We start from the raw sequence: 21,255 nt of genomic DNA, 5'->3' as shown, positions 1-21,255 counted from the left end.
TTTTGACACAATTACTGGTTCTAGAATTGGTCCTTTTTCAGCGTATAAAAAGGGGTCAGCTCTAATAGAAGCTCACACTATACGTGCCCTTTGAGCTCAATTATCTCGTTTCCTATAAGAGATATCAAAAATTTGTCAACAGGTTGAATATTGGTGATATTATGATAAATAATTAGTCAGTCGACAAGTTTTTAATATCTTTCATGAGAACCGAGATAATTGAGCTCAAAGTGCATAGGGCTATCAGAGCACCCTATAGTTGCGCTGTGAGCTCAATTATCTCGGTTCCTATAAGAGACATCAAATTTTTGTCAACTGATAAGTTAATAATCATAGTTTCCTAAATATTTTATCTGTTAACAGATTTTTGTTATCTCTTATAAGAACCGAGATATGTAGGCTCAAAGTTGGAAGTGAGGTTAAAACGTTCAAAATCCTTTTTAAAATTTTTTGGGCTTGCCCTACTATTATAGATTACAGGCTAGTATAACATGGGTATGTCATCAATATTCTCTTTCTCATTTTCTCCTTTTTTTTTCTGAAAAAAAACATTTCGCCACCACATAAATCATTACCACTTTTATATTAATTTGACACTATCACCAAAAAAATTCCAGCCTGTTTTCATAAACTAAAAAAAAAACTTTCTTGTTCTTCCTCCTACAGTAATCCTCCCACACTTTCTTCACGTGTTTCTTCCCCTCTCAAAAGTGGAAAATGTGTATCCGGGCACATTAGAAGCAAAAGTTCAGCAAAATCAGTTCTACGGTGTTATCACTGACTGATTGTTGATGATTATGACAGCAAATGAGTGTGTGTATACTAGAGAGATATATACTTTGTTTGTACGTTTTTGGTGTACAAGTGTTTGCAAGCTGTTTATAGCAAATACACGTTTTTGGAGGGAAATAGAGAAGTCTGAAAATAGAGTGTAGGGACTGGAACTGGAGTACTTCTAGACCTTCGGCCGCGGTCACATAGGCCGAAGGTACCACAGCAAAGGCTAGCGTAACCTATGTTAAACGACAAAATATATTTAGAAAATAAATATTTTTTAGGTTACGGTAGTTTTCTTTGTGGGATCACAACTTCAATGTTTCTATCAGAATGATCTCTCAAAATTCAGGCATTCTCAAGAGAGAGCGCAGAGAAAGGAGAGTGTCTGACAGTCTGAACTCTCTCTTTTTAAGCACAGAATTTTTAAACTAATGAACCTTTATTAGGGTCTCTTTTTCAGAAAACCGAGACGAAAAATAATACAATTATACCGGTACGCGTTGAGGGGAAATGAGGTTGAAACATGATGAGACATAATGAAAGAACTTGAGATTTAGAGAATTTGTAATTCGAAAAAACATCAAACAATGCTAACCATCGGAGCACGTTCGAAAATGTTCTGATGCATAGGCATGTATCGGTTATTATTATCAATATGGGTCATAGATCCAGGTGGAATGTATTGATAATGAGAAGGCGGAGCGAATCCTTCATCCTGGAATCCACCATCTATGACGACTCGATCGGATGCAATGTCACTTTTAGTGTCAACGTGCTCCAGAAGAGCTCTGGAGATGTCCCTTTTTCGTTCCAATGAATCAGTGGAGTCATTACTGTCGAATCCTTGTTGTAGTAGGAAGCGGAGCCTGGAAAAATTTTTTATCAGATTAAAAAAAAAACAAAAACAGTCAAGCCACCTAGGGGACTCGAACCCCTGACCTTAAGATTAAAAGTCTCACGCTCTACCAACTGAGCTAAGGAGGCATCGGGAGTGCAGTGTTGTCGGCGTGTACACATTTGTTCTTTTGTGCGTAAACAAACAAAACAAGAAGTTTAAATTCATAGTATGGGTTGAAAGTTTCAATTCAAATCAAAATAAGTGGGGAGAAGAATCATAAAAACAAACCAATTAATTTTGTAGCTGATAAAAAATGATAAGAATCCGAAATTTAGTTCTATCTTGTTTACCGTAGAACTTTTTTCTACCGTAACCTGCCTATCGTTAACACTTTAATATAAGACCACCCAAATGTTTAAATTTGAGCCCATAATTAACAGCGAATTTTTGGCTTAACCCTACTTTGAGACCATATTTGATTTCTTCCACAAAAACTAAGATAAATCGGTTCGAGTTCAAAAGCTAGGGGGTCCTTTTATTACATGTTTTATGGTATTACCTGAACAAGTACGAAGCAAAGAAGAATGCGGTAACCACGTGGAAGAATTGGAACATGCAGAAGAAGAAGATGGCCATTGGGGAGTGCTCACGGAAGAAGAATAGGAGAAGCGCGGAGCAGAAGAAGAAGACCTGAAACGAATTTTAGGGATATTTCAGATAATCAGACACACCATAAAAAGAGAGGTTACAGATGCACTGATAGCAGGTCCCAGGGCTAGTAATCGGTCAGAAGAGCATCGGCGATTGGTTCTAAAATTTTAAATTTCTTATTTTAAAATCCTAGTCCCCTACCTAGTCCCACTAGCAATATAAACATTCCAGACTGCATAAACTATTGAAATGGAGAACAAAACTGCAGTTGGTAGTAGATAATTCGAGATGAAGAGCCAATCAGTCCTCTCAAAAAGTCTCGCGATATCCAGATCCCGTCCATCCAGGAAGTAGTAGGTGGTAAAGGTGAATAGGGATGGGACCACTGGAAAATTAAAATTTGAAAAGCCGAAAACTTTAAGAAACTTACAAATTCCCATTCCAAATACATGATAGGGTTTTGAGAAGCATCCTTGAGGTTCTTCCTCCTTGATGTCGTAGCAAATGATAGTGGTATGAATTGAGTAGAGAACTGAAATGATAATCCGGCTGATTCGAAATATGTTCCAAGTAAGACTTCCCTTTCGGTCGGTCGAAAATCGTCGACCGCCAACCACCCACCGACTCGGCCGACCGGTCAGTATTCTGTTGGAGGTCGCCGATTTTCAACCGACCGAAATAGAAGCCAAAGATGTGACTCACCTAAACACAGTAATCCTGATGAAGCAATGACACAAAACTGTAGAACAAAGTGCAGCAGAGTCGAGAACTGGAATGGTTCTCCGACTTGTGGTGCCAAAAATAGAAGTAGATGGGACAGGTGAATCATGAAGACGAAAAAGAGGTAAAATAGGAATGCACAGTCGATTGGTTGGTTTCTGAAAGTATGTTTTTTTTAATTTACAAAGTTTTAATTCAAATTCCAAACTCACTTTTGCACGGCTGCCATGAAAAGTAAGAGCACTATACATATCAAAGTGACGAATGAGGTTACTGTAGGCATATGAGATGCGAGATCTTTCCAGAATGATTCAGAATTGTAGAATAGGCGGTCTGGTAACAATGCAAAAACTCCAAAGTGATTGGTCTCACACTTGACGTATCCATGATAGTTATGCTCTATCCTTCTGATTCCTTTCGTTGACCACGCTTTCTCTTCTTCATCATAATACACACAAGTATAGTTATCATGAGTATCCGGGTATCTCATGTAAATTGCCATCCTTGTTGGTCCGAATGGATCTTCACTGTCTGGTTTGATAGACATCACTGGACTCTTGGGTTCCAGCAACTCGAACAATGTGGCATTTGAAGCACAAACCACTCGAATGACATGGCTTTCATCAGTGGACGGTAGTTGGAGTCGACATTTCTTTCCGATTAGATTATCATTTGGTTCTGCATGCTTAACCCATTCGATTGATTTCATATGAATCCCGTTATCCGGGGAAGACAACGAGTACGGAGTGGGGAGGGTTAGGGCAAATGCCTCGATGATTCTCCAGGCATCCGCTCTAAGCATCGTAGTGTTTCCAGGTATCCGATCCAAGTCAGCCTGCACCACAGCGTCCAAAATAAGAGCAGTCATTTCAGCAATCTTCTGATCAAAGTGAGCATGCTTTGAGAGTTCTCGGGAGAACGATGGATAGGATAGCAAATCACGAACAAATCTTGTCACTGTATTAATCGCCGATATCGTTGCAGCCTTCGCCGAGTAAGTCCCTATCAACCCGAGATGTGCAAGGACTGATGTCTGCGTCTGGCACGAGTTCCGATCTTGTGGTCGTTCCCAGATCGCCCGTCCCGCTTCCGAGTCCCATGAGCAGCGTCGTTCGAGGAATTTGTTTTCGGTCACCGGGTTGTAAGGGCCTGCAGATAGAAAGTGTATTATTGAAAAGTGTAGGCTGATTAGTATGGGGAGGGATGTTGTAAAAAAATTGGGTTATGATTCCGCTAGAAACTTTGTCACATCCATTCCAATCCCAACAAAACTTACATGGCACTAATAACGAGATATTGGTATTGACTTCCGTCCAATCGACCCCTCCCCAAACGTCGACGGTCCTCTCCGATGCACATCGGTCTATAAAATATGAGCTACGTGTAAGATATATACACATAAATAATAATTAAGTATTTAATCGCGGAAGTGTGCGGGAACGACCTCTAAGAAGAGAGAGGGGGAACACGATTTCCGGAGGGGGAGAGAATTATGATTGGCTAAATCAAGCGAGCGTATATTTTCGGGCGGGCGGCATCTGTTTGACACTTTCCGAAGGCATGGCAGAGAGCCGGATGAACAGATGTACACCTTCAAACGTATATGAAATGTTGCGCAATTCATCATTTGGCGGGAAATGGAAATGAGGCCTATCGAGCCATTATGTTAAGGCTTAAAAGGGTCCAGATATGAAATTTATGGGTTTAGAGGATGTTTACTCAAAACGAAGGCATTCTTATAAAATTGCGCTCTACCGGCCCAAAAAAGTCTTCAAAGTTAAGCCTAAAAAGCCTGTTGGCAGAAAATTTGAAACATAAATCTAGTCACAGCAAATTTGAAGCCTAAGGATAATGTCAGCAAAGTTTTAAGCCTAAAAATAATATTAGAAAAGGAAATAGGAAATTTTGAGCCTAAACCTGATGACAGCAAATTTTAAGAATGAGCCTAATAACAACGAATTTGAGGCAAAACCTAGTGACCCCAAATTTTAAGCCCAACCCTAATGACTGGAACATTTCAAGTCTAATGAAACGTTTAATGACAGCAAATTTTAAGCCTAAACCTAGCAACTCCTTATTTCAAAAAAAAAACTCACCTATAGTCTCACATGAAACACCCATGAATCCTGGATAGCATAGACAGTGTGCTCCTCTTGAATCCACAAATTGTTCGACTCGATTGAAAGCTCCAACATAGCACAGCGGTGTCCCACCACGAGAGCATTCTCCCTTACAGACGACGTCTAAAAATTACCCATTTCGGCATTTCAGATTCCAAAAAAAGCTCACCTCTATCAATTGGTCCAATCTGTGTCCACTCACTCGACGTCTCCCCATTCTCGTCAATTGCTGTGACTTGGAAACTGACGTTCATGTGGTTTGAAAAAGTGATCTTGGTCAATGCCAACGTCTTCGCCGCTTCCAATTCCTCCTCATACACCACCTGATCATCCCTTCTAATACTTAATCTATACTTATCAACTGTTCCGTATTGAGGATGTTCCCATTCGAAAATTTGATACTCTTCGGTTGCAACATTGACGTGCAGCTCGCGAACCATGGATACTGTCACTGGTATCAATGTATATTAGCAATCGTGAATAGTTGAGGGCTTCCGTAGTCGATTGCCAGGATTTGCATTCTTTGAGGGGTGTACGGAGTTAAAACGCTTAGATCAGATTTCAATTTGAACGTTCCATCCTGTAGAATCTCCACGAGAGGCTCGTCTTTTGTGAATGCCAATTTTCTCTCGGAATTGTAGATCACTGGATCTTGATCTTTGACTTCCAAAGTTCCAATTACAGATCCTATAGGTAGAGTTGTTGGGACGTGAAACTTATAGGAGTTTCTAGAGAATGTCGGTGGGTGATGGTTCCGATGTGTGATATGGACACGGAATGGGAATGTGTGCATTTGGTTGCCAGCGCAGAGTCTGGAAATTTTTTAATTCGGTTGGTTGGCTCAGTCGGCTGTCGATTGGTTGGCTGAATCTCCCAGCCGAATGAAAGCCTGAATCCCAAAACAAAAAAAAAACACTTACAAGTGTAGCGTTCCAACCAGATTATTCGAATTCTTGGTAGCCGACAATGGCATCTGTGCTGATGTATAAAAGGCACTTCGACTGGATTTCCACTCAATCCAATCCACATCCGTCTCCAACTGTCCAAAACAATGACCCAGTGGCTCTGTGGACTTTTGAAGTTCCTGACTCATGGTCAACCGACTTCCCTTGTCAGCTCCTTCGTGTATCCTGACATCGAATACATCTGAAATTTTCGGCCATTTTCAGGCAGAAACGAATGATACACTAAGCGTGCAAAAAATCGGAAATCGAGGTGTCTAAAGGGTAGAGATCGTGAACACTGATAGAGGGTAGATTTAGCTAGTGAGATTTTTTTTCAAAATTCAAACCTTCGAACATCGGAGCATGTATCGTTTCGATTGGCACCCCATCTGTAAAAATCCCTGCACTTTTATCCAATTCCTTTTATAAAACCCGTTTTTTTGTAAGCCCTCTACTTCTACTCAAAAGAGTGTAGCCCCCGGTCTTTCAACAATAGAATAATGCTCCTCAGAGAAATAGCGTGGTAGACAAAGAGACGCAGACACAAATCGAGTTCTTCCTGAAACTTTGAAGTGACCCCCGCTTCTTTTTGTCTTCTGAATCTTTAAGAAGAATCTGTATAGATCTTAGAATTCTAGAAAACACATTCAACCCGCCACGGCCGTCCGGAGATGGCTTACGAATCAACAAACTATTAGGAGGAGTCGTAGTTAGCTTCTTTTACTCCTTCCCCTTGTTCCTCATGAATTATTCTGAGCATCTGATGAAGAAGAAGATGCCTTAAGAAGGGAAAGGAGCACAAGATTTTTTTAATACTCGTGTCAGAATGGAAAACCAAGCTAATAAATTCCCCATGGGATCTTAAAAAGGCACCTGGCTTTTTGGCTCCAAAAAATGAAGGAGAAGAGTAATTCAATTTTGGGTCCCTTTTAGTTGAAAGGGGAGAAAAAAAACAAAAGATTTGATTTATTTTTTCTTCTTACCTTCTGATGACCACACTGAGTGGATTTGGAGGAGGAATAAGAGGAAAACTAGGAATCCGTGGAGCATTTTCTGTTGAGCATTGAGGGTAATTGGGAATCTGAAATTGAAAAGAAATTATAGAAAACGGAGAACGGAACGAAGAATGCATTTAGATTTGTTGAAGAAGATAAAGAGGAGCAAAGAAAATCGAACAAAACTTGAAACCAAAACTTTGAGCTCAATAATCTCGGCTCCTATGAGAGATATCAACAATTTGTCAAAAGATAAAACATTGGTGATATTATGATAAACATTTTGTTAGTTGAATACTTTTAAGTACCTTTTACATTAGCCGAGATAAATTGACTTGAAGTTAACGGCCCGGTACGTACAAGCCCACCCTATATCCTTACTTTCAGCTCAATTATCTCGGTTCCTGTACAAGATATCAATAAACTGTCAACTGATAAAACATTGGTAATATTATGATAAACAATTTATCAGTTTATAACTTTTAAATATTTTTGAAGGTAGCAAGATAATTGAGCTCAAAATGAACGTACAGGGTGGGCTTCAAGGAATCGAGCAAAAAATCCAATATAATGCATCAATATAATGCATCAACCAAAATGTTTCAGATTTCCTTCTCAAAACCTTCTCAAAATTTATTTTCCAGATTTTCCAGCCAAAAACTCCATAAATTGAATTGCAGATCAGATTGAACAACAAAAACATGCCGACGTTTAGAATTGTTGAGTTTGACCAGTCAAAAACGGAGAGATAGAGATTTATGGATATTCTAGCGTAGAGATTTCGGGAGAAAAAAAGGAGAATGTGTAGTTTTTTATTCTCCGCAAAAAAAGCAGGTGAGAAGAATGTCAGGATGGGAGAGAAAAAGAAGAAAAAAGAAAAAAAGTTAGATATGAGTAAGAGCTTTTTTTCATGTCCTCAGAGTCTCCACTAAATATGCATATAAAAAATAGAAAGGGGACACACAAACATATATTGGATACTTATAAGGGTCCCGGGGACCTATTCCTTCTAATGTGAGCATGTTATGTGAAGTAGGAGGAGGAAGAAGAATGGAGCAAGGAGAAGAAGAAGAAGAAGCTGAGGTTGAGGAAGGAGGAGGCCACGCCCATTTTGACCTTGTTTTCAAGGCGTTATGTAACAAAAATAGAAAAAGAGGAACCTCCGAAGAAAATTATGTCTTATTAATATCAAGTTACTACCAGTTAAGCTAAATCAGAAGACTTTCATTTAAAGTAGAACCCTCAATAGAGCTGCACCAGGGCCCTCAAGGGGCGTAAACTTTGAGCCAATTTATCTCGATTTCTGTAGAAGATATGAAAAATAAATCAACTAACAAAGTGTTTATCAGAACATGACCAATATTTTAAAAGTTAACAGATTTGTAATACCTTTTATAGGAGCCGAGAAAAATCGGCTCAAACTTGAGGATTCAACAAGCCCACTCTACAAGTGCACTAACTTTGAGCTCAATTATCTCGGTTCCTGTGAAAGTAATAGAAAAATAGTCAACTAATAAAACGTTTTTCATAAAATCAAAAATATTTTGTTAGTTGACTATTTTTTGATATCTCTCCCAGGAACCGAGAAAAATTGGTTTGAAGTTGGGTGCCACTTTTGACGACCGGACACATACCGTAGCACGGTTTTAAGGATCAGCAATAAACCAAAGTGTCAGTTAACTACTTGTTTATAAACAAGTATTTACACTATATAAATAATCTTGAATCCTCTTTTCAAAAATAAAAATGAACACAGAGCAGCACCTCCTTTTTTATTTCTCTTGTTTACGACATGAGAGGATCAGTAATGATCCGACTTCTTTCTTCGTCACTTTTTCTCATCACACGACTGCATTTTTTTCCTTCTGCTAGCTTTTTTTTTCAGGAGCAATGAACGAAACCAATCAAAATCGGAAACAAACACAATTGAAAAGAGGCAACGTTCTCTTTTTCCCTTTTCTTCCGCAAAAGGCAACCCCTCTTATCTAAAAAAAAGGGAAACTTCCTATACGTCATTTGGAGTTGTGTGCGCTGTGGCCTCCTTAGCTCAGTTGGTAGAGCGTGAGACTTTTAATCTTAAGGTCAGGGGTTCGAGTCCCCTAGGTGGCTTGACTTTTTTTTCTTTTTTTTTTCGTTTTACCTAGCAATTCCAGAGGCTCCCGGAATCCTAAAGATACATCTGGCCGTTCCATTTCTCACAGAATTTATTAATATGAGACCAGAAATTCGATCGGAAATGGGAACAGCCGGGAAAAGAAGAAAGATTAGTGTGTTTTTTCTTCCTGTGCCTCCAGATGCTCGAGCACTTAAGTGAGGTGATAGAGAGGGGGACCAGTCTAAGCCGACTAAAGAGAACATATGCACTAGTCATTAGGAAGCGAGGGCTTAGCGGGAAACGACGTAACATTTGGCAACATTGAATGAAAACAAGAAGAAGGAGAATGTTCAAAAAATTACAGAGGCTGGGAGGGATAAAAAACTAAAATCGTCTTAAAATAAACGAAGATTTACATATCTACAAACCTTCATCATCTTCTTCTGATCCCTTTTCAAAACCAGTTACAGTAATCCGGCAGATTAGGAAGAAGAAGAAGATTTAAAGATGATGAGACGGAATGAAATGGAGAAGACAAAAAATGGGAGAATGGAAAGGGTATTCATATAAGAGTATAATGGAATGAGTAGTGTGGTTAGCATCAAACGGGGAGAAGTGCGGGACGGGGGGAAATGTTGAAAGAACAGTGTCACTTCGAATTAGGATGAACGTGGGGGAAGATGAGTGGAGGAACAAGAGCAGTCAGGTGAAAATGCTTCTCTAGGGTTTTTTTCGGGAAGAAAGAAGCTTGTGGGATCATCGAGAGTGGAAAGTGAAAAATTTCCGAGCTCAGAACTCATTTGAAGTTTGGGCCCTAGAACGCGAGAATTGCAGATTTTAGGATTTCAGAAGATCAGAACTACAGATTTCAAGATTTTAAAGGAGGACTCCGACCAAAAATTTTTATTGCATTAAAATGTGTTAAAAGTTATTTATTTTCATAATATTATTGCAAAAAAATTCAAAAGAAATCCGAAATCCTCGAAAAACGCCGTTGAAAATGAAAAAAATTCAAAAAAGGTGCCGCCGAGGGACGAGGATTTGAATTCCCGCGCAGTGAGAAACCTAGGCTACGGCGACTGAGAGCATTATTTTCAAGTGGCCGACAGTGTTTTTTAACGTTTTTTACCTGTTGGAGATAAAAGCGAGAAAAATCCGGAAAAATTGTCCGGTAAGAAAGTCGCGCCGCTCGCGTGGCCTAGGTTTCTCACTGAAAATCCTCGTCCCTCGGCGGCACATTTTTTTGAATTTTTTTCCTTTTCAACGGCGTTTTTTGGGGATTTCGGATTTTTTTCGAATTTTTTCGCAATAATATTCTGAAAATAGATAAATTTTAACACATTTTGATGCAATAAAAAAATTGACCGGAGTCCCCCTTTAAAAGTTCAGAATCACAGAAATTAGGATTTTAGAAGTTCAGCAGATTTTAGGATTCCAGAAGTTCAGAATTACAGATTTTAGGGTTTTAAAAGTTCACATTTACATATTTCAGGATTTTGGAAGTTTGGAATTATATATTTTTTCAATTTTTGTGGTGGTCTTGGCTGTCAACTTTGACCAAATTTATCTCGGTTAATGTGAAAGATATCAAGAAGTAGTCAACTAAAAAAATAGTTCTACTATTATAAAAAACATTTTGTTAGTTGACAATATTTTGATACCTTTTACAGGAACCAAGAAAACTGAGCTCAAAGTTGACTGCATCTCTACAGGGCGGCGCACAATCTCTCGAACTGATAAAAATCGGTATATCTTTAGACATAAGAATATTGAAAGCCCGAAAATTGGTAGAAACATAATTTCACATTTTATTCGATGCTACTGTAATTTTCAAAGCGATCCTTTGAGTCTAGGTATTGTTATGATTGTCCAAAGATGAACGGCGTAGTGTCTCTTGTGATTTTCAAGAGATTAAGCAACTTTGACAAGCGATAACTCAGCTCAAAGTTGATCAAATAAATTGAAATTTGGTCAGTTTACTGATGAATTATTTGAATTTTCGAAAACCAAATTTGAGCTCAGTACAACGCTTTGCTCAAATTTTGAGCTAGTAGAAACTTTTGTTCAGGTACTTATGCGCCTCTCTGTATTGTACGGTAAGTGTCAGCATTCCAGGATACAAGAAAAACTTGATCACTTGAATTTTGAAAAGTCCGAAGGCTCAAGTTTTGGTATTTAGGGAATGTCCGAGTCCCGAACACTTTGCTAACCTACACACAAACTCTGAAAGTTCATAAGAAATGCCAGATTACCTTCTTCCTATTTTCCAGCTTCCATAACCACTCTTGGCATCCCCCGACACCACTAACCTGTAATTAAAACCGCTATTCCTTCTTCGTTCCTCATATATCCACAACATATTATGCATTAACGGATCCCCCCACTTTTCGCTTTCATCTGTTTGTTAGACGTAATGGAATATCGGCTAGTCCGGTAAAGTGACCACAGTCTCTCCCTGTTTCCCTATATTCTCAATTTCTGTATCAAAACGAAAAAGGGCAGATGATGCTGGCCGAAAATTTGTCACGGTCAATTAGGAAAGACGGTATTCGGAAAAGGGGAGAAGAGATCGATTTGAATTATTATGGGAAGCGAAAAAAAAGAGGAAGAGAAATAGAAGGACATCTGAAAAAAGTGAACGTGTGCAAATAAATAATGTCCTTTTAGAAAGGGAGGGTGCCGACTTATGCAAACGCCGGAAAGGTAAAACTTGGGAAATGAGGGTAGAGAAAAGGAGAGCCGCGTAGTTGTTAAAAATGTTCTTAGTAAGGATTTTTCTTAGTTAGAATATTTCTTAGTAAGGATTTTTCTTTGTGAGAACCCATTTTAATTAATCTAATGAGGAACTGTCCCAGTGATGGTCTTTCTTACAATTAGTGAGACAATTTTTAATGAGAATCCGTCTCAGTGGGATTTTTCTTAGTGAGAATATGCTACAATAGAAGCCCATCCTGTACGTGCACTTTGAGGTCGTTATCTCGGTTCCTATAAGAGCTAGCAAAACTCTGTCAACTGATAAAATTTATATCATGATATCAGCAATACTTTAGCAGTTTGCAGCTTTTTGATACCTTTCATAGAAATTGAGATAATCGAGCTCAAAGTGCAAGCCGGTCTAGTATCGTTCATACGGTACATATATACCGCTGCTCTGTCGCCAGGCGACTGACCCAAATTTTCTTACAATTAGTAAAATCTATTTGTTGAGTAAAAGTACATTATCCGTTGTCTATGAAGGTAAAAAAGCACATTTAGGATAATTGGCAGAAATAATGATGGTCATAAACCTAAAGTATCGGAAGAGGGAGTGGAGGAATCGAGGTAAGTGGTAAACATTGAAATAAAAATTTTGGATTTTTTTGAATATGCATTAGAAGGAGAAAATAACTAAAATAAAAAAAAACAAACTAGGTTTAAAAACTGAAAAAAATACACAAAAGCGTCTGAGAGAAAGGAGAAATGCACAAAAGTTTAGAGATGGAGAATCGGTGAATGCCATTTCCAGCAAAACAAAAAAAAATGAGGGGAACGGAAATTAAGTGAACGGAAAAAAGTGCGAATTCAGATTTTTTTATACTTCTAAACCAGAAACTTCATTCATTGACAAAATTTTGATATCTTTTGAAACAACCGAGATAATTGAGCTCAAAGTGCACGTATAGGCTGACTTATCTAGTACGGCTTATTTAGTGGCTAGATCGTCAGGTGCCTGGCCCTAACTTCTTGATAAAAATTGTTCTTCTCAGGAAGATTAATAATTATTTTCATAAATTGAGATGCCGAAAAATCCGATCTCATGAATTCATTTTCATCACTTCCCATTTCCTTCCTGTCCATTTTTCGATATCATAAATTTATGACCCAAAAACAACCGAAAAAAAACTTTGGAAGGCGTTGAAACTCTCCTTTGTCTTCCCATGTCCATTTTCCAAATCTTTTCCCTTTTTCCATCTTGGGCGCCTCCTCCTTCTCAACCGATTTGTCAGAAAATGGCCGGTGCGTTGGGGGTATCTCTTGAAGAGCATCCCCATGGGGATCATGGGAAAAAAAGAAAGAACAATTCAATGTTAGGACCAAGAAAAAAAAGCAAAAAAGGGGCAAAGAGATGGAGGAGGACAATGAAATATGTGTTAGTTTGGAAAATGGACAGGAGAAAGGGGGCGAGATGAATTTTTAAGTGCTCAAAGGAAAAGACCCTTATGTGTGAATAGGAAGAGCAAGAATGAAAATTTTCAAGATTTTGTACTAATATCAGTTTTAAAGGGAGGACAATTAAACTTTTTGGTCAAAAAAGTGCAAACAAATGATGTCATGATGGTCTTTACTGAAAACTACCATAACATCGTTGAACAATCATAATAATACCTAGGCTAGAGGAATCGTTTTGAAGATTTCGGTAGATTTGAATCAAGCATAAAATTATATTTTTACGAATTTTCGTGATTCCCAGAAACTTATGTCTCACCCGTTTTGGCCAGTCAGGGTAATTGTGCGCCACCCTGTAGAGTTGCATCCAGTCAACTTTGAACTCCTTTTTCTCGATTCCTATGAAAGATATTGAAAAGACATTAACTGATAAATTGTTTACCATATCATCAATATCATCAATATTTTTCAGTTGACAGATTTTTGATATCTTTCCTAGGAACCGAGATAAATCTGGTCAAAGATGACGATCAGGGTGCTACTCTATTATAGGTTTGACGGTTTAAACTTGATTTTATTTAACCACTTGTACTTTTTGTCTATTTGTCAAAACATCTAGGCCATCTGAAAATAGACAGGCCGTGACCCATTCTGTCTGCCTTTAGAGAAAAATAGAGATGACATACTATTTGTACATAAATACTAAATCACAAGAAAACCGATTCTTCATGGTGACCAGTGAAAAAAATGAGGGGAGAATAGATCAGAAATGCATGAAGCCTAAAAAAGGAAAGAAAGGGAGGGACCAGATGTTTCTTGGTCAAAAAAAGAAGAAGAAGAAGCGGCGACTGTTTTGGGAACAGAAGGGAAAAAGGGAAGGAAGGAGGAGATAATTGTTGGTTCAAATATACCGGAGGATAGGGAAAACATAGCGAGGGAAGATTGATGAGAGGTCTTTCATTAAATACTCAAATAGGTGTCAAATGGGGAAGAAGACATGAAAACCAAAAAAATGGAGAGTTTTAGAACCTCAGAATTTCTTTACAAATTTGAATACTTTACCGTGGATGCTTTGATAGAAGCCCACCATGTACGTGCACTTTGAGCTCAATTATCCTCCAGCTCCTTTGCAAGATATCAAATATTTGTTAACTAATAAAATGTGTATCATAAAATCACAAATACATATTTTATCAGGGTTTGGGTGGGCGTCTTTTAAAGGAAATACGGTGTTTTCAGTCAACAGTGACCAAGTTTAGATGTTTAAAAATGTAGTAGATCTTCCTCAATAAAATCAATAGTTAACAGAATTACTAAATAAAAACAGAGGTTTGATTTTGTAGTTGACAACTTTTTTGTACAAATCCATCCGAATAAGATATGCCGCATATCAGAAAAACGCACAGATTTCAGAGTCGCGACACTTTAGAGCCGCTTATCTCGCGTAGGTGAATTTGTACAAAAAATATATCAATTACAAAAATGAAGATTTTGTTATGCTTAGTAAACACTGAAATTTTCATTCTTATTTAACGAATTTTTTTATTGATTTTGGACATCCGAAATGATCATTTTCCTTCAAAAATGCTTTATTTCCTCTAATAGAACGTCACTCAAACCATCAACTTTGAGCTCAATTATCTCGGTTCTTTCAAGAGATATCAAAAACCTGTCAACTAAAAAAATTGTATCACAATATCACCAATATTTAATCACATGACAAAATTTTGATATCTTTCGGAAGAGCCGAAATAATTGAGCCCAAAGTTGACGGTTTGGGTGGGCTTCTATTGAAGAAGCACTGTGGAATCTGAGAATCCCCAAAGTTTCGAATCTAAAAAATGTAGAAAAAATAGAATAAAAAGATAAAAACTACAAAATGTGAGAAAATGAACAACAACAAGAAGAAGAAGAAGCAGAAAAAGCGAGATTCTGCGGAAATCATTGAAATCCGAGACTGTTCTTCATTTTCTTCACCTCCTCCTCTCATCTTTTCCGTTAAAGGAGACAGACGAGATCTCTCTATGTTTTTGTCGCGTTATTCAATTAACAATCTCCTCCTCCTCCAATTTCAATTCCTATGTAATTCCGCTCCTCCTCCCATAAAATAGTACAACAAAAGCAAACCATTCTAACGAAATGACACTGTTTATTTTAGGCAAAAAGGCACCACCTGAACATGGAAATCCTGGTAGACAATGTGTATTTGTTCTTTTCCCTTAAGCTCCGCCCATTTTATATCCCCCATAGATTAATTGAAATTTCGAATATATCTTCTTCTTTTAAGGACATGTCGGGTCCTTACACTTTCCGATTGCTTCAAATTTCTCTAAAAGAAGTGGAGGGTGCTCAAATTGAAAGGAAAAGAGCATTTGGGGATAAGATTAATGAAGGAGCGAAACGGAGGGTTCGGGTTCAAGAAGAGAAAATTGAGATAAATTGTTTGAAACGGCTGGGGTGTCGTTGGCGCGTTTGGGTAAAAAATAGCGAAACTATTTTGTGGTACTGTAATCCAACACTGGGTGACGCAAAGTTTTATTATCAAATATCCAATTTATCGATAATATTTTGAAATTTTAGCTACATAGCTGGACCAGAAAACTGGGAACTGGGAATTGAGGATCTTCCCAATTTCCATCTTTTCAGAAAATTCTCATAGACATTCCAAAAAAAGCAAGTGTTGCGCAATACCTGCACACAATACATAGAACAGGGATATGTCGAGAATGGAAATTTCACTTTTTTCCAGTTTGGGAATTAGAAAATCTAATAATGAGGATTCAGAAAATTTAGACTATACATTTTGAAATTAAAAATCTAAATCAACATTTGAGAGCTTGGGAAAATAAAACTTAGAGACTTTCACATTGTTCCAAAATTGCAGAACTTATAAAAGAAGGAATGGAAATCATTTTTTAAAGTTAAAAACTTCTAACCATTTCGTCAAAGCTTCAAGCCAAAAAGTGTTATAAAACAAAACTGCCCCCCCCCCTTTCGGAAAAAAGCTCTTTTTCAAATTTAGTAGCAATATGGTTAAATCATCAGATATCACATATCTCCTACGGATTAACAAACCCTTTCTCAATCTAAACAAACCTATTCAATAGTCCATATTTGGTCCATGCACATGCTTGCACGAGGAAAAACAATACAGTAATTATAAGGCGATTAGTCTCACCTGCTGCCCCTCCTCCTCCTCCTGACTCAAGAATCCAAATGTTTTCTTTATTAGTACGAAAATGAGGGGAGGTGTCTGGTAATCCCTTGACTACCCATTTATGGAATTGAGAAAAAAGGAGAAGAAGTCTCGAGAAAAATAAATAAATCTCTTCCTGGAGACGGAGTCGAAACATGACGGATTTATGGGATTCTGAGAAAAAAGGAGGCATCTATTCTTTTCAAATCCAACTCGATTAGTGGATATGGGACGGGAAGAAGAGGGTGTTAGTACGATTTTGGTATTGAGAAGATCAAAAAGATTAGGATTTATGGATTGAAAAACTTACAGCTTTTGAGGAGCTGGTATACATAAAAATCAAGGAAAGTAAAATAATGCCGTAAAAAGAGTAGCACACAAACTCTCAACAACTTTATTTCAGGTACCGTAAAAACTGTAATACAAGAAGAGCACCCACACTGTCAACTTTGAGCCCATATATCTCGGCTCCTATAAGAGATATCAATAAGTAGTCAACTGATAAAATGATACTCATAGAATGATAAGTATTTTGTCAGTTGACCTTTTTTTTATATATCTTATAGGAACCAAGATATATGGGCTCAAATTTGAAAATTCAGTGTGGCGTTAAAGTGTTTACGATGATTTGAAGAATAATATTCCCAAAAATTCCAATTTTTGAATTGAAAAATCCCAAAAAAATTGTTTTTGAAGTTTCCACCGGTGGGGTTCAAACCTGCAACCTCTCTCGATTTCGAAGGGTTTCAGAGTCGTTTTTTGAGTATTAAAAGTTTCAGAAGTTCTGACTCAGAACTAATGAATTTTGAAGAAAAAATTGAATTTAAAAATTTTAGAAATTCTCATATAAAAAAGGAAAGGCTTAGTGTGGCGAGACAAAACGTTTACACATCTCCTTCCCTTTTCCATTTTCATATTCGTCATTTTCCAAGGACACAAGTTCTCTACAAAAAATGGCGCGAAAACTTTTTTTCGAAAACAAAAGAGAGAATGTTGCAAAAAGAGTTGGGAGTCCGAAAAATCTCGGACGGAAGAAAAATGGACATGGAATAGAGATGAAAACAAGCGATAAAAAAGATGGGGGTTTTTTGATGGGGGATAATGATTGTGGGGAGTGGGTTGTAGTTGGCAAAATATCGCAAAAATGTTGCGGCCGCAAATTCGAGGGTGGGCGGAGCTTAAGTTCGGCAGCATATTGATAAAGGAACATTTAAAGGATCCTGTATTTTTTAGCTATCTTTAGTGATTTCACCGATTTTTGGGACAAAATTAGTTCAACAAGGATTATCGTAAAATCTCTAACAGAAGAGCCCCACACTGCCAAGTTTGAGCTTAAATATCTCGGTTCCTATAAGAGATATCACAAACCTGTCAATTAAGAAAATATTGGTGATATTATGATAAATAATTTATCAATTGACAATTTTTTGCTATCATTCAGAAGAGCTGAGAAAATTGAGCTTGAAGTTGCCGGTGTGGAGAGGGCATTTTTTTCAAGTTTTACGGTAAATAACAAAAATCGGTTAAATCACAAAAAAAATGGAAAAAAAAATCAAAGTTCTCGAAAATCTTTATCAAAAAAGGCCAGAAATTAATTACGGAAAATAGTTGCTCCTTCAATAATTTCGGCACCGGACTTAAGCTCCGCCCACCCTCGAATTTTTGCGGACTAAAATCAGACCAGAGCAATAGTAGTTGTCAAAACTTCAAACAAAATTCGAAAATTTCAAAGCTCTGCTCGCCCTCAAAAATTGGTCGTCTCCTAGTGGTCCTTAAAACGTATCCGGAAATGGGGGTCAAAAGGAAAAGGGAACAAGTGTTGCACAACTCCTCTCCCTACCAATTCATTCATTCTATTATGTCGAGCCCAAAAAGTGGGCGGGGCTTCGTCGTTTTTCGAACAATACGCGCGCGAAAAAGGGCAAGTGACCCATTAAAATGGACTCTTTTAGAGACTGGAGGAGAGAGTGTATGTGTACAGTTGATAGGTGGGAATCTCTATATGTGCACATCACTTTTTGTTCGAAAAGTTGGTGGAGACCTTTGGGGATAGAAATGAAGGGGTATAGGTTTCTGGAGAAGAGGAAGAAGAAGAGGACAATAGAATATCTAGGACTAGGTTATTCAGACTACTAGCTAAGAATAGGGAGAGGTGTCACAGATCGGGAAGAAGAAAAAAAAAAGAAACTTCGAGAAGGTTGAAAATTCTGAAGTTGAAGTATAGGAAATTCCGAAGGTCCCAGTTGTGAAGAATATAGAAAAAGAAAAATTTTGACCTATGCTTTTAAGTTTTGAGATTTTTCTAATTCCCAACATTTCCGATGGCTTTCTCGACGCTCAAAATAACCTGCAACATTTCAAATTCCAATTTACGGAGTTTTTTCGGAACATCTTGAAATCGCGCTCCAATGCGAATGACCGTAATACTACAGTAATACTACAGTGGTGGTCTCGACACAAAAACTTTAGATTGAACTGTTGAGTCGCTACTCAGCTGTGCCTGCATTCCATCAAAAAAGCAAAATACCGTAAAACCTGTATTAGAAGGGCTCCTTAACTTTTAACTTTGAGCCAATTTATCTCATTTCCTGTGAAAGATATAAAAATTTTGTCAACTTATAAATTGTTTATCATAATTTAATAAACTTTTTATCAGTTTACACATTTGCATATCCCTTACAGTAACCGACATAATTGAGTTCAAAGTTAACAGTGTGGGTGCTCTTCTTGTATTACAGTTTTTACGGTACCTGAAATATTTCGAAATTCCCGCCACCACTCATTTTTTGCCATTTTCAGCGACAAAAAGCTAATCAAATTACTGGTTTTCGTCCAAATTTGAATTTTAAAACTGTTTCTTCCATTTTAACATTTTTCACATGTTCCACTTCTCCCTCCACCTGTGCGACCACCATGCACAACTCATTTGTCACTTTCTCTGTGCACTCTCTTCTTTCCTCCCACTCTCTCCTCATTATGAAAGCACACAGGTTCATGAATTAGAAATCAGTGGGGTTACGTGAAAAGGTTGGGGTAGGCTCATTTGCACCTACTTGTGTGCATAATTATATGAAGCAGCAAGGGACGGGTTTCAAAACCAGAATGTCTTTATTGTCAAAGAGAGACATTTCATAAAACGGAATAATCATAATAGCAAAGATAATTATGTCAGCATTCAACGATACTTCTCCTTCGAAGGTTCATGAACCATAGATGGTGACCAGTAGGGTTTGTTCGAATTGAGCAGATCTTCTCCCATCCCTCGTAACGGCGGTCCAGTCATCTGGCCACTTGTCATCGTTAAAGGTTCCGGCGTTGATCATTGGTTCGATGGTAAACGAGTTTCCAGCTTTCATCACTCCTGTGGCGTTGTTTTCTGAAAAATTCAAATTTTTGGGACATCCGGACAAACCGACAAAAGCAACTCACTAGCATAATGTGGAGCATTTGGTGCCATATGGAAGAGACGATGAATCCCATGTCCACAGTATCCTTTAACTACCGAGAATCCGTTCGCATTGGCGTGCTTCTGAATGGCGTTTCCGATTTCGCGGAACTTTACGCCAGGTTTCACTAGAATGTTTATGATAATTTTTATCTTGATAAGAGGATTTACCGAAGGCAATCGCCTGTTGAAGACACTCAAAAGTAGTCTGCACCAGCTTTCGGGGTTCTTCGTCGACTTTATCTCCGACCAGAAGGTGGGAGATTGTCATATAAATGTGAAAATGGGGTTATGGGAATCAGAGGAGATCCCCTATTCTCCAACGTTCGTCTAAAGTTTTGGAACTAATGACATAAGTGGAATATCATAATAACAATAATAATTTTTCTTGATTGTGTATCAGTTTTTACATGAGATTGGTATGCAACTTTTTATTAGAATTTTGAAAGACACAAATGAACGATTGCAGTCCATCTTTCCGTGTCACCTCCAAACTTCCTCTCACTGCAGTATAGTCCAGGCACCTGAAACTAATACCAATATGAAATCATCTCGATCTTTTATTTATCTTCCTACGGCGTTGCGGACTTTTTTGTAGAGTTCTTTGTAAGAGAAAAAGAACAATCCTTCAACGTTATTTGAGTATTTACTACCGTACTTTCTCTAATAGAAGACCACTCGAATGGTTAATTTTGAGCTGAATTATTTCGATTCCTGTGAAAGATATCAAAAAGTTGTCAACTGACAGAATACTTAGTAAATCCTGATAAACATTTTGTAAATTAACCACTTTGGAATATGCCTTACAGAAAATGAGATATATGGGCTCCAATTTGGCGGTCTCCTCAGACCCATTTCGTATGGTACCTGAACTGTCAGTTTTTTCGGTTGTTTTTATACATTGTATCGAATGATCCAAATTTTTGAACTGGATTTCTTTGTAATAAAAAAAATCTTAAAGTATAAATTAGAAAGAAATAAAACGTATTTCCTCTCATAGAAGCCCGCCCAAACCGTCAACTTGGAGCCCATATTTCATCAAAGATATCAAAAATATGTCAACTGACAAAACTTTCTAATCTTCCTTATATATAAAACGCTAAACGCGTCTGTCTGTCCCAGTGTCACTCTGTCTACTTTTGAAAAACTTGGAAGATAAAAATATAGATTTACGTGACCCGTTAAAAAAAAGTAAAGAACTGAGCGACCAATAAGTAAAAAAAACTAGGTTGAAAGCCGATGGCTTTTGAGGTTTGCGTGGTCTTCGTTTAGAATGTTTACGGTAATTTCTGCTTTTCAGTATCAACTTCTCAAAAGTGTCAAAATTG

At 37.7% G+C, this 21,255-nt stretch overlaps 4 protein-coding genes and 2 non-coding genes across 6 annotated transcripts; 1 reads left to right on the top strand and 5 right to left on the bottom strand.

Annotated features, from left to right (window-relative positions):
* Nucleotides 1-1,357: 1,357 nt before the first annotated feature.
* CBG08317 lies at nt 1,358-7,100 on the bottom strand (the record flags this gene model as incomplete). Its single annotated transcript, XM_045236064.1, has 13 exons — nt 1,358-1,643; nt 2,175-2,305; nt 2,347-2,425; nt 2,468-2,651; nt 2,697-2,798; nt 2,969-3,144; nt 3,199-4,135; nt 4,263-4,349; nt 5,083-5,229; nt 5,276-5,534; nt 5,615-5,918; nt 6,027-6,252; nt 7,034-7,100. The coding sequence occupies 13 exons, from the start codon at nt 7,098-7,100 to the stop codon at nt 1,358-1,360; spliced, it is 2,985 nt and encodes a 994-aa protein (XP_045093737.1).
* CBG28677 lies at nt 1,689-1,761 on the bottom strand. The gene has a single exon. It is a non-coding gene (tRNA).
* Nucleotides 7,101-9,081: 1,981 nt separating the features above from the next.
* On the top strand, nt 9,082-9,154 carry CBG28671. Its single transcript has one exon. It is a non-coding gene (tRNA).
* Nucleotides 9,155-12,994: 3,840 nt separating this feature from the next.
* On the bottom strand, nt 12,995-13,171 carry CBG26486 (the record flags this gene model as incomplete). Its single annotated transcript, XM_045236063.1, has 1 exon — nt 12,995-13,171. The coding sequence occupies one exon, from the start codon at nt 13,169-13,171 to the stop codon at nt 12,995-12,997; it is 177 nt and encodes a 58-aa protein (XP_045098782.1).
* A 4,173-nt stretch (nt 13,172-17,344) lies between these two features.
* On the bottom strand, nt 17,345-17,374 carry CBG26487 (the record flags this gene model as incomplete). The annotated part of the gene is made up of 1 exon (XM_045236062.1): nt 17,345-17,374. One exon carries the CDS (start codon nt 17,372-17,374, stop codon nt 17,345-17,347), a length of 30 nt encoding a protein of 9 aa, XP_045098783.1.
* Nucleotides 17,375-19,682: 2,308 nt separating this feature from the next.
* Nucleotides 19,683-20,198, bottom strand: CBG08321 (the record flags this gene model as incomplete). The annotated part of the gene is made up of 3 exons (XM_002634479.1): nt 19,683-19,858; nt 19,912-20,055; nt 20,099-20,198. The coding sequence occupies 3 exons, from the start codon at nt 20,196-20,198 to the stop codon at nt 19,683-19,685; spliced, it is 420 nt and encodes a 139-aa protein (XP_002634525.1).
* Between the last annotated feature and the right edge of the window lie 1,057 nt (nt 20,199-21,255).

This window comes from Caenorhabditis briggsae, assembly GCF_000004555.2.
Source record: "Caenorhabditis briggsae complete genome, chrIV, whole genome shotgun sequence".
Lineage (NCBI taxonomy): Eukaryota > Metazoa > Nematoda > Chromadorea > Rhabditida > Rhabditidae > Caenorhabditis > Caenorhabditis briggsae.
This window is presented reverse-complemented; position numbering and strand designations above follow the sequence as displayed.